This window comes from Terrapene carolina, unplaced genomic scaffold (genome assembly GCF_002925995.2).
Source record: "Terrapene carolina triunguis isolate 2854851 unplaced genomic scaffold, T_m_triunguis-2.0 Scaffold132, whole genome shotgun sequence".
NCBI lineage: Eukaryota > Metazoa > Chordata > Testudines > Emydidae > Terrapene > Terrapene triunguis.
The window spans coordinates 5,081,425-5,095,066 of NW_020664483.1; the positions used below are offsets into that span (position 1 = coordinate 5,081,425).

General features: G+C 41.5%; 1 protein-coding gene across 1 annotated transcript in view; it reads left to right on the forward strand.

Moving 5' to 3' along the window:
* The window catches only part of DZANK1 (double zinc ribbon and ankyrin repeat domains 1), a 35,719-nt gene extending 22,116 nt beyond the window's left edge, over positions 1-13,603 (forward strand). Inside the window, exons 13-20 of the mRNA XM_024206389.3 lie at positions 2,763-2,866; positions 5,320-5,394; positions 6,295-6,391; positions 8,597-8,691; positions 10,972-11,052; positions 12,392-12,519; positions 13,034-13,108; positions 13,417-13,603. Coding sequence (XP_024062157.1) covers positions 2,763-2,866; positions 5,320-5,394; positions 6,295-6,391; positions 8,597-8,691; positions 10,972-11,052; positions 12,392-12,519; positions 13,034-13,108; positions 13,417-13,582 — 821 coding nt within the window. The 3' untranslated portion in view covers positions 13,583-13,603. The remainder of the gene's footprint in view (positions 1-2,762; positions 2,867-5,319; positions 5,395-6,294; positions 6,392-8,596; positions 8,692-10,971; positions 11,053-12,391; positions 12,520-13,033; positions 13,109-13,416) is intronic.
* Positions 13,604-13,642: the final 39 nt, after the last annotated feature.

Sequence of the window (13,642 nt, forward strand, 5' to 3'; positions counted from 1 at the left end):
TGCAACTATCACTGACTTCACTGGGCACTGCATCCACAAAGTAGTAGCCCAGTTGTAAGGTTTAATTGTTACTTTAAATTAGTATTTATTGAAGTCTGTGATTTAGTTTAAAGCAAAATGCCTCTGCTTTGGAAGCCATTAGGGGAACAATTTGGGGTACTGTCGAGATGAGTACCCCTTAGTTTGTTTCTTTAAAGCTTATCTTGATGATCAATACCCTATAAGTCTGTTGTTTCGCTTTACCATAGTTTCTATATGGCCAACCTTTGAACTTGTTGATTTTCCTTCTAAGCCTCCTTATCTTGATTTTCCTCAAGGGCAACAATGTTTTGAGAATCATTTCTTTGTTTATACTTTGACATTTTGTTTTTATATAATAAAATAACATTTATATGGCAGTAGTGTCCCGAGGCCCCCGTTGGGTTGGGCCCCATGGTACATACTGATATTAAATCAGGGACAACTGTGTTTTATCTAAGTATATAACAGCTTTGGTACAGCGGGTCCTTTCTAAGAATTAGCGACAGAATGGAGAGAGACCACCCAGTATATTTTCTCTTCTGCTCTTGGCTTGTCTTATTAAAGCCGCACAGTACCATTCTTTTTCTGCCTTGGCTTCATGTTCCTATTCTGGTCCTACAGCAGGCCAGAGTAAGGTCAGGGTGTGTCAAGGCTGTATCCCCACTTTGAACTTTAGGGTACAAGTGTGGGGGCCTGCATGAGGACTTCTAAGCTTAACTACCAGCTTAGTTCTGGTCCGCTGCCACCATTCCCTTCCCTGGGAAGCTTTGAGAAACTTTTCACCAATTCCCTGGTGAATACAGATCCAAACTCCTTGGATCTTAAAACAAGGAGAAATTGACCCTTCCCCCCTCCTTCCTTTCACCAACTCCTGGTGAATACAGATCCAACTTCCTTGGATCTAAAAACAAGGAAAAATCAATCAGGTTCTTAAAAAGAAGGCTTTTAATTAAAGAAAAAGGTAAAAATCATCTCTGTAAAATCAGTATGGAAAATAACTTTACAGGGTAATCAAACTTAAAGAGCTCAGAGGACCCCCCTCTGTCTTAGGTTCAAAGTACAGCAAACAAAGATAAACACTCTAGTAAAAGGTACATTTACAAGTTGAGAAAATAAAGTAAAACTAAGATGCCTTGCCTGGCTTTTTACTTACAAGTTTGAAATATGAGAGACTTGTTTAGAAAGATGGGGAGAACCTGGATTGATGTCTGGTCCCTCTCAGTCCCAAGAGCGAACAACCCCTTAAACAAAGAGCACAAAACAAAAGCCTTCCCCCCCCCCCCAAGATTTGAAAGTATCTTGTCCCCTTATTGGTCCTTTGGGTCAGATGTCAGCCAGGTTACCCGAGCTTCTTAACCCTTTACAGGTAAAAGGATTTTGGAGTCTCTGGCCAGGAGGGATTTTATAGTACTGCACACAGGAGAGCTGTTACCCTTCCCTTTATAGTTATGACAGGGTGATCTTACTGTTTCGACTAAATGAGGCTTGTCACACCTACACTGTTTATTTACTCTCTGTACTTTCTATAAGTGCACTCGACAGTAAAGTTGGCTGGATCCTGATACACAGCCACTTAAGGTTTAACACGAGTCCTTCCATCCCTTTGTCCACTAAACACAGAATATTGCATTGGAAATAATGGATTCAGATTGCAAAAGAATTAAAAATAAATCCTACTCAGACTTCTTATTAATTATTTAGATTGTGGCAGCACCCAAAATGTTCTAGATATTATTCACCCCTACCCCAAAGAGCTTGCAGTCTGATAGACAAAGAGCAGACAGAAAATTGGGGAAAGAGATACAACATACAAGCAGAGAGATCAGTGTTAAGACTGGGACATCTAATGGCAGCTCCACATTGTTGTTTTTTTGTTTGCTATATGCATAAACTGTCTCCAGCTGCCCCCTAGATGCTACCTAGCAATTGGCTAATTTCTCATAGGTGCTGTCTGAGAAGTGAGTCTGGAAAAGGGAACTGAAAGATGAGAAGGCAATTGTCAGTTGTATCAGTTCAGTCCATTTCAAGAGGAGGGGCGCCTATGGAAGAAAGTACAGAGACAGTTTCATCTGGTCTTAATGAGCCAATATTGTTTCGTTAGAACTCCTCCCATTCCCCACAAACTGCATGTCAAAACTCAGCCTTATCCGTATTTCTTTGTGATTATGCCTTAAAATATACTCTCTCTTTAGGAAATTATAAAGTATTTGTCCAGTAATACAGTCTATAATACAAACTGGAACCCCTTATACACTGTTACAGTGTATGCAGTTTTCAAACCTGGCTTCATTTTTAACTCTCAGTGAGATCTACAAAGCAAGCCACATTTCCTGAAAATCAGTTCAGTCATGCCTGATAACTCAGGCTTAATATGGCACTAACACTAACCGTTTTTTCCCTGAAATTGTTTTATATTCTCTGTCACATAGGGCTAGCTTGAGTCTTTAGACTCAACACTGAATATGGGGCAGCACATAACTTTTCCATCCCAAGAGGAGCTCTGGGAAGGAATGACTCAGTGCTCCCCTTTTGATCTGAGGGGAAGTGTATTATTTCACCCCTTTATGGGGTGCAGCTTGCTTCTTTTCCTCCTCCTTGGTCAGCTGGATTTGCTACAGAAAAACGCAGTGTTGTTTGTCCTGGTCAAAATCTACAATTCTTTACTGACTCCACCACATCAGTGGAAGAGTTATGGATGACAATTACAGGGTATTTTCATATTCATAACTCCTACTTTTTAGGGTACTGGAGAAAACAGTTAGATCATGTCTGCGCTCATCTTAGAAGCTATGCTCAGAACAACCCAGAGTTCAGGACTTTGATTGGAGAACCTCGAATGGGAAAGGTAAGAAATAGCATTTTTCTTGTGATGTATCAAGGAACGATTAAAGAGAAAATAAATCTGATCAAAATACTGTTTTATTTTCTAGAAAATTAGCCCCTTAGGCCATGTCTACACTAGAAGCGCTTTACAAGTATAGGAATACCAGTGCACTATACCAGCACAGCGCTCCTAGTGTGGCTGCAGCCATACCAACAAAGCAGCACTTTGTACGGGTATAGTAAACCCACCCCCCATGAATGAAACAAGCTACGCCGGTTGAAGTGCAGCTTTGCTAGTAGAACTACATCTACATTAGGGCGTTCTGCTGGCACAGCTGTGTTGTTCAGGGATCACACACCTCTTCCCATCCCGACCGATATAGCTACGCAGCAGAAGTCTGTAGTATAGACCTGGCCTAAATAACTGTGCCAATTATTGTCTTGATTCATCTACCCGTGTTTTATTTCTGTCCTACTTTTTTTCCTGGTTGCTTTTTCTAATTCCCCTTTGTTCTTTTTTTCTCATTTCTTTCATTCTATTCCAGTTTTTTCTTCTTAGTTTGCTGTTGAGTTCTTTCTGCTTTCTCTCTCGTTATACTTCCCTTCCTTCTCTCACATATTCTCTTTGGAGCCACCCCCGAAGTTCGGGGAGATGGTCACCACCACCTGAAAGGCCTTGCTGACCGATCAGAGCAGAGGTGTTATTCAGCTGATTTTATTATATCCCAGAGCAGATGTTCACCCCTGTGCCGTGGGTCAGCCCAAGGCCAATGCACTATTTAAGTCCTACGTATAAGTGGTGCATTTGCCTTGGGCTAGCCCTCTGCACAGGGAGGAATTTCCCAGCAGACAGCAGCAGGTCACTTTGTCTTTATTTCTGCCACAACCTGTGCCATGATTGGAACAATGTGTTCTTACCTCAGTACTAGGCCCTTGGCTTGTGCCTATTAGGGATATTAGCTGACTTAATGTCACCAGTCAACACTAAAAAATGGTTAGCTGTGGCTGTATTGGTGGCTAAAATGGTCATACTGGGGAGATGGAAATTTGAGGTTTCTTCTACATGCAGTGATTGCGCTCAATGGCACAAATGCAAAAATCATATCAAACAGAAACAGTTGGAAAAAATACATTCTTTAGATATGGTTACATGTGCCTGGGAGCAGGAATGGCATGTACTTTGTGGAGGTATGGCATTCCATCAGATTCTTATTACCACTCTGACATTGTGCAGGGTCCTGAATGTGAGGGTAATGTGAGTGGTGTCTATTTTAAAGCCTTTTTACGCTGCCAGAGAGGTGTAGAGGAGAATCAGGCCCATTGCAATTCTTTTTCTTTGAGAGAAGGTTCAGGCATATGCAGTTTGGAAAGATATGGAAAATATCTCCAGGAGGGATATTCCTGCAATTTCTAGGCCTCTATCATCCTACTGTAATGAAACCTCTGCCAAGAAAAGTATCAGTGCTGATTCAAGGCAAATGCCAATATTTGGTCTTTATTAATGCTTTTTCATGTTTCATGCAGAATATATATATATCAATCAAAGTTCTCAGCCTGCAGTGATGCCAACTTGCATTGTAATCTTATCAGCTTTCATAAGCCAACTAGCTATGTGCCACTTGTCTGAAATTTCCCTGTAGTTTCAATTTTATAAATAACATCATTTCCCCTCTTGAAATCACTTTCATATAGTTATGAATGGTGCCGTTTCCTCCCCACAGCAGGCTGCATTTCAGTAGTGGGTGAAGTTAGCCCTGTATGCACAGCGCTCTGCTCATGTGCTGGCGCAAACTGGCACAACCCCAGTGGAAATTGTCCAGTGGCGATAAGTCCTCCTGGAGCAGGGTGGCACAAGCTGCCCATATCTCATGCTCCACTGGGGCTCTGTAGCCAAAAGTGAGTGGGAGATAGGCCAGGTCAGCTGAGAAATATGCTTACTTAGCATCAGCCCTCCTTCATGGTAAAGCATCTCTATTTATCATATCAATTGCATCTATTGTATTTATGAAGCACTGTGCACCATAGTATTTGCACACAGCTGCCCCTGTGGGTGCAGGGTGTGTGTGTGTGTGTGTGTGTGTGTGTAAATGCCATCCCTCTGCAGCCATGGGTGTGAATCTGTTTCATGACATGTACAACATTTTGGGATGAGAGTATAAGGAATCATTAATATTTTTAAACATTTGGCATTTTCAGTCATTCAGGTTTCTCTACTTACCTCAAAATATCACCTGTTATAAATTCGTACCCCTTCACTCAGTTAAAGTGGAAAGATGATTAGTTAATGTGCGCACAGTGCTATAAAGACGTAAAGTGTGAATTATTAATTATTATTACTATTACTGTATTATTTATGGATATATTGGTTCAGTTGATAAACACTTTCAGCCGACAGCAGGACTACTTAGCATTACTGAAACTGTCTTCCTGTACTTTTATAAGAAGAGGTGCTAACTTGTGCTTTTTTCCTTATAGATTATTTCTGCTACAGTCCATGAGGATGGTTATGAAGTCAGTCTCAGATTAAATTACATTCTTGCCATAAACAAGGTCAGTTTAGGGGAGTAGGCTAATCATTGGAGAAGTTGACCTACTGAGCCAATAGCCATTGCTTGACAGCTCAGCATGAATATGTATCTCTAACCCTATTCCAGAATTTCTCTTGTTGAGAGCATGTTATTCCTTTCTAAAGTGAAAGTCTTTTCTTTTTCTGTTTGAGCTAAGTAAACAGGAATCCCTATGGCTCAAGCCAGACTTCATAGTCATGTTGTTGTTATCTTGTATTCATTGCCAAGGCATCTTATAAAGTATGCTATTAATATTAACATTCTTCTTTCAACTGAGATTTTTAATAGCCTTAACACCACTTTCCTCCTCTCAAATCTTCCTACTCTCCAAACTGCAACTGATTGTCTTGTGGCACAGGTTTTCTAATTCTAAATACAGTTGAGAGGCAGCACATACCAGAGCTTTTGCTAATTTTGCTCTGAGGCTCTGCGTGTTCCTGCAATATTACTTTGTTCACCCACGTTCTCAATCCTTCCAAGGAATCCAGTTCAACTCGGAGAATATTTCTTTTGGATGGCACCCTGATGAAAGGTGTTTCAGAAGGTGTATCGTTTGGCTTCTTATTGCTGTATCTCATTTGGCAAGCAATACGTTAAGAGGTTTTCTTAATGAATATATATAATGCCTTTCTTTGGATGTGTATCTTCATTTCACAATATTGAGGTGATGTTCAAGTTTTTGCATTAAAACAAGTCTTGAATAGTGAGGTGCTTTAAAAACCTGTTTCCTTTGCCTGGGCTGAAACAGTATTAACTAAGATTGAAGACATTAAATAGCTGTATGTCTTTTCTTATATATAACTTCCTCCCATTTCATGCCACTGAGGATATTACAGCATTATGCGATCATCTGATTAAATGTCCACATGTTATGATTCCCCAGGATATTCTCACTGGTAAACCAATGAAGTTTGACAATCATTATCTGAGCACTGTGACAGAAGGCAGAGATGGACGGTATGATAGTCAGGCTAGTTTGGGTGAGTTTTCCTATATCTTTACAATCTGACTAACTACAGCACTCAAGAATAGGAATCTGTCTCCTATGAATGACATGTTAGATGCTCAAACGGGAAATTTACCACCGTGCAGACAGCCTGCAACATTTAAAACCTCAAAATAGGGTGTAAGTGGGATTTAAAGGTGGGATCCATAGAGGGGCTTAAGCATTGCAGTACCTAATTCTTAGGTGCCTAGAAAAATCACAACAACAAGATCCATAAAGCCTTGTTAGATGCCTAGGCTCCCTATACAAAGAATGGGAAGAGATCGGTGTCTTAAAATGCAATCCACAAAATCCAGCATGCTAGGCAGGGAGCCAATGGGAGATGCCAACGAGAGGGGGCTGTGCTAAATTCCACCCCTCTCACAGATGTAGGCACCTAAGTCCGGGCTGCAGAGAAGCGCCTGTCTTTACTTAGCAGTGCACGACCAGGAAGCTCTCTCCTGGAGTCAGGTGACTTAGGCTCCTGAAGGGTTTCTTGAAGGAATGAGTTAGGTCTGCCTCTCTCCACACAAAACAGCTGGTTTTATCTCACTTCTGTGAGATGTGGGAGACCCAGGTTCAATTCCTCCCTCTCACAGGAGTGCTGTAACCACTGAGCTCTCATGTTGGAGCTGTTCCACTGTGGATAAATACCTAAATAGCCATTGGGCCACAGAGGGAATGACTCTGTGGTCCAGTGGTTAGAGCATCCACCCGGGAGGTGTGTTACCCAGAGTCCAGACACCGTGCTCCACTCACTCTTTCATTATTTATTCACAGGAGAAGAGCTTCAGCAGGACAGACTGAGGGACCCTGCCCTCCTCAGAATATCCACAGCTCAGTGGTTAGTGCACTCTCCTGGGAGGTGGGAGATCTTTGTTCAAATCCTCTTCCCCCCCATCCCAGGCAAGTGCTCTGACCACAGGGCTAAAAGTTATAAGGCAGGTACCACTCCCAACCACCCTAGTTTTTGAATGGGACCTGATCCAGTTGGGGGCCTCTGAGTACACCTACTGGATTGAGCCCTGCATGCAGCTTAGGCATCCATACACCTATCTTGTGAATCGCTCTAGGGCTTAAGGGGAGAGACAGGAGTCTGAACACCTAACGGGAGGCAGCAGGGTGCACGCCTGGAGGGTGAAATATAGGCACCAAGCAAGTCTGAGGTTTAGGTGCTTCAGTATCTTTGTGGATCTGGGCCTAAGTGATTTACAGGCATTGTGCAGCTGTGTTGAGTGCTCACAGACACTGAATTACATCTTCAGAGAATAGCTGAAAAGATCACGTAAGTGCAGCTGAAGCTCAGTTTTTTTAATCCTAGTTGTAAAATCCATGCACAGTGACACTGTCTGGCTCTAATTGGGCAGTAACAGAATCATAGCAATGTAGGGCTGGAAGGGATCTCAAGTGGTCATCAAGTCCCAGCTCCTGCATACCTAGACCATCCCTGACAGGTGTTTGTTTAATATCTGAAGGCCACAACTTCTAGCTGTTGTTTGTGGGGGTTTGGTTTTGCTACATTTGACAAATGAAACAGAATTGATGATGTGTAAAATCCTAGGGCTCAATTTTCCAAGGTGCTGAGCACTCGCAGCATCCATTGGCTTCAGTAGGAGGCGTGAATGCTCAACACATGTGAAAATCAGGCCACCTGTTGTTAGACTCTGGCTTTTTTGCTTCAACAGCTATTGCCATTTAAGATCAACACTAGTCTTATAAATGCATATCTTTTATTGGACTAGCTTCTGTTGGTAAGAGACACAAGCTTTCAAGCGTGCACCCGAAGAAGAGCTCTGTGTAAACTCAAAAACTTCTCTCTCTCAGCGACAGAAGTTGATCCAGAAAAAGATATTCCTTCACCCACCTTGTCTCTCTAATATCCTGGGACCAACACGGTTACAACGCTGCATTTACACATTCCTGTCAGTTTTCCTTATTAGAGCTACTGTAAACCAAGTCACCTGAGATTTGGGATATGGCATGGTCTGTGGAGTTAACCCATTTTCAATGCTATTCAAATCTGAAACACTCCAGTTGAAGTTCATTCCAATGCAAATGGCCAGCAAAAGGGGCCACTTAAATGGGGCGCTCTGGATAGGGGTTGATTTCATGCTGCCACAACAATGTATGAATGGCTCCTGAGTTCTTGTTACACCACTAGTATCACTTTTAGTTTTAACTCTGGATTCTCCCATTTTAGTGTGTGAAGAGGGTCACAGCATCTCAAGCCCCAGAGAAAAAGTAAAAAGAACAAAGAAGACAAGAACATTTTTCGAAAAAGAAAATAAGCTATCTGTATGTATATGCTACAATCTGTGAGTGTAGGAAGGATACTGGGACTGCCAAAGTGCTAACGCTAATCGACACATCCAATGGAAAAACTGGGCTGCTTTATTTTTTAACACCTTCCAAATGCATTGGTCTAGGACAGTGGTTCCCAAACTGGGGTTCGTGAACCCCTGGGGGTTCGCGAAATGTTACAGGGGGTTCTCGGGAAAAAATTCTCTAATGGCGGTCAGAGCCGTCCCTAGGGATCCTGGGCAGCATGGGGCCAGCAGCCCGGAGCCGCTGGACTTCCAAGAGCTAAGCAGATCAAAGCAAACATAGCTATCACACTGAGGAGATTTAAACTTCAAGACTCCTTATAAGAAATGGAAAGGAAGGTGGATATTTTTTGCTATTTTTAAAATTAAATAGGCAGCTAGTATTGTTTTTAAAATTATTATGAACAGTTTTAAGCTTTGTTGTAATGTGCATTGTTTGCCTGGACTGCTCAAGACCTGAATGCTTGTGTAGGAGGAACTCTTTGAGTTGGCTTCTTAAATGCCTTCATGCTGTTTCACATCTGATACTCCTTGATGAAACATAGAAGCCTTGTCTTATAACAGGCTTATTCAAAGTGATACAAGCTACGAAAGTGAGCTCTTGGAAGAGTGTTGCCGTTTTCATAATGTAATAAAAATACTGTAATGATAACTAATAATAAATAGTATGTAATAAGCATGTCATAAAAACAAATTTTATATTTCCAAGATCACTGCTTTTATAATTTATACTCAGGTAAAGGAGAAAATCCCTGGAAATATTCATTTTTAGGAGGGGGTTTGCGAGACTTGACATTTTAGTGAAAGGGGTTCACAGGTTGTTAAAGTTTGGGAACCACTGGTCTAGGAGAACATTTTGGAAGGGAAAGGTGGAAAATAGTCAAATTTGGTTTAAAAAATAAGGACCGTCTTTCCTAAATAGGAATGGTTGGTTGGCATGTATATATTTTTGTAGAAGTTGGATTTAACCAAATTTCCCCCTACTCTCTGAAAAAGATTTTTTTTAAACTAGATAGCTTTCATTTTTTAACCAAAGCATTACTGTCTGGACATTATGCAAGTAGCTTAATGAAAGTATTTTGGACCCATTCTTCTCCCTTTGAGGTGAATGGTAGCACTCCCATTGGAACAGGATCAGGTCCAGAATCTTTGTCACTGTTACAAATTGGGAGTGTTAATGCTACAGAAGATGTGCTATGGAAACCTTTAAAGGCAAGCCACATGTGGTTACATCATCTATCCAGTGGGGACAAGAGGAGACTTGCCATGTTACCCTGTAAGAAATAGAACATGAGTAACTGAATTTTCAGGGATTTTAAAAAAATAAAGGAACAAAAAAACAGATAACTGATTTTCAGTGCAAAAATAAAAACACTTCAAGTGAATTTCACCCCAAATAAAAGATCACATTTCTGCAAGCCCTACTTCACGAGAACCTCTGTGTGGCAATGGGCCGAGGCCACGGTATGCCTTTTACATGCGAAAGTGCTTCCCTCACTCCCTGCTATTTCATAGTCTCTCCTGGGCTTAGCACATACTCAGGCTCAGCCGAAAGCCACTGGGCCATAGATCTAGGGAAACTATGGGGTGAAAATAATTGTATAGGCTAATCCCGCCATTGGCTTGAGTTTGGCATAGAGTGACGCTGTGGCCTAGTAGGAGTTCCCACCTCTTTCTGTCCTCATGTCGCCCATGTACAGCCCAGATTTTCAGGCTGGGTGCTGGAGTTTGGCTTAAGTGAACAAACAGAGTTAAAAAGCAAGGCTAGCAAATCGCAAAGTGTATTTTGTTAATGTGCTTTGGCAATTAGTTTAGTTTTATTTGATAAAACTTCATAGTATGCTAGTAAATATTATGCAGCGTATTTTGTAAAAACAGGAAGTCAAAGGCCCTGATTGTCAAAGATATGCATGTGCTTAACCTTATCATCTTGAGTATTTATTTTATTTCAGTAGGACTACTCATGGTAGTAATGTTAAGCACATGTATAAGTGTTTACAGGATTGGGACCTTAGTAATATGACAGTTGACGATAGCACCCTGGTGTTCAATATTTGCTCAGAAGTGGGGAGAGACAGCCTTTTTTTGTAGAAATTGTGTGTGGATTAGTGAGGTTCAAATGCCTAACATGCATAAGACCAAATTCTGCCCTCAGCTACATTTGCACTACTCTGCCAGTGTGAGTTCCCTATAATCATATTTCTACTTTGTGAAATGTTATCGAGTGGTGTTGCTTTCTGTATTTTCACAGCCTGAGGCTAGACAGCTCCTGAAAGAAGTGGGTCCAGAAGGGGAAGGAAAAATTTCATTGGTAGAACAATTGCTTGATGAAGTAAGTTTAAAAAGATAAAGTAATTTCTAGTTCAGGTTTTCAAGACACATATCCAGGCCCATTGTCCATTTACTTCATGAACTTTAGTCCTGCCTTCATGACTTTTAATAAGAAAAATAATAAACGTAACCCAACAGAAATTGTTCCAAGGGCAGATCACTGCAGTAGAGCTTTTAGGCCTAGATTCTCAAAAGTACTTAGACTCCTAACTTCCACTGATTTCAATGGAAATTAGGAGCCTAAGGGAACGTCTACACTAGAAATGCTACAGCGGTACCACAGCAGCTGTGCTGCTATAGCATAGGCACTTACTACAGCAATGGAAGAGGTTCTTCTGTCAGTGTAGTAAATCCACCTCTCCACGATGCGGTAGCTAAGTCAACAGATGAATTCTTCCATCGTCCTAGCAGTTACACGAGGGCTTAGAGCAGCTTAATTGCATCACACACAGCATGTTTTACACAGCCCTAAACGATGTAGTTAAGTCAGCCTAACTTTGTACTGTAGACCAGCCTTAAATATTTCAGGACCTGGGCCTTACTGCCCCCAGTATTAAAGAAAATGAACATGTAAATAAAAACCAAACAGGAAAATCTATTTGCATATTTGAACAGGTATATGAGTTTGCCCTGGTCCCACCAAAAGCATTGTAGTAAGGAAAAAAAGTAACCTTTTCTGTAATCATTTTATGGGTTAAGGTCAAATCCTTAGTTGAACTGCCACAAGCCTGCCCTACAGTAGGGCATGCACCATCCCTCTATGGTGATGTACTACACAGTAGAACGCAAGGAGAGCGAGAGCTTTGAGGTGAAAGCAGGTTGGGGAGTTCTCCATTGGCCAAATCCATCATCACAACACTACCACCATCTCTACCTGGAGTTGTGGCCACAAAGCAAGCTGGGTGGGGAAGCCTTTGACCTTCTGTCCCTCTTATTTTTTTTTTTTAAATATGCAGATATACCTATCTCATAGAACTGGAAGGGACCTTGAGAGGTCATCGAATCCAGTCCCCTGCCTTCACAGTAGGACCAAGTACCAGCCCTTTTTTTTTTTTTTTTTGCCCCAAATCCCTAAATGGCCCCCTCAAGGATTGAACTCACAACTGTGTTTAGCAGGCCAATGCTCAAACCACGGAGCTCTCTCTCCCCCTGACAAATACATGAAAGTTGAATTTTCCAGGTTTGAATGTTTCTCTAGTGTTTCTGAATGTTAAAGCAGATTTGAGAGAGACTGTGACAGTACATGTGACAACTAAAGCTGAGTTTGTTATATTAAATCAGGGGAGGCAAGTTGAAACATGTATAGCTTGTAATAGCTGGTCCTTTTCTGCACATTCCAGGGAGCTGACCCAAACTGCACCAACAGTGAACACCGACCTGCTTTAACAGTTGCTGTCCTAAACAGACATGATGAAGTGGTTCCAGTTCTTGTCCAGAAAGGTGCTGATATTGACCAGCAGTCAGGACCGTAAGTAAGCAATTTCTATCCAGAATCCTCTATAGAGCTTGACCCGCAGAGGGACTTGAGACTTATATTTCACCAAAAGGGACTAATCTCCTAAAGTGACTGTGAATCAAATTTTCAAAACCAAACAAAAACACTCACACTTGCAAACAGGTCAATCAACAGACAACTCCCCCTTTTATTGCTTCACTTTAGTTGGCCAGCTTTGAAAATGTGGTCCCATATTTTAGCTCTACAAAGCCCCAATCCTCCTTCTAAGCCCTTCCCCTCAATCTTCATGTCACTAGTACCTTCCTTCTTCCCCCCCCCCCCCCCAATGTTCTCCTACCCCATTTCTCCTTATCAAAAACAAGATAGTCACTTCACCAGAGACTACATTTGTTGGTCCTTGATTTTCCCACCTAGTTTGAGGCAGTTGATATACTAGTAGAGATAAAACATTCCTCTAAATAAAGCCATGACTTTCTTTTTAAATAATAGAAATGATTTGAGTACACCCTGTTTTCCTCCCCTACAGGCATAACAACACTGCTCTTCATGAGGCAACTTTGCTTGGATTAGAGGGAAAGAAATGCATCAAAGTCTTGTTAGGGTAAGTTCTGCTGTTGTGGCATCCAGTGCAGCTCTGGGCTATGTGTACTTCTGTGTGATGCATGTAGATTAATCAGTAACAGGTATGGGCTTCATCCTGCAAGGAGCTGAGTGCCCTCAACTTATGTTGACTTAATAGTGTGCTGTACATGTACAACAGGACCCAGGGCCAGACTCTGATATCATCACTCACATTACAACACGAGTAAGCATCAGAATCTGACCGTATGTGATTTACTTTTGAGTTATAGTAATTTGAAACCGATTCCTTTTCTAAAGTAGCTTGAGCGGTCTGTTCTTTATTTACAGCTGTAATGCAAACATTAAAAAGAAGAATGAAAAAGGCTTATCAGCATATGACTTGGCCCTGAAGACTGGGAATGAGGAAATAATTTCATTGTTTGCTAGTAAGCTTGGACAGGGAATGCTGGACAAACTGACCATGCCTAAGAATCTCAGTCTGGCCATGGCTTGATTGTAGCTTTCTTATCCAAGGTGGAGCGGGATGCTATGGATGTTTGGAAGAAAGTGGGGT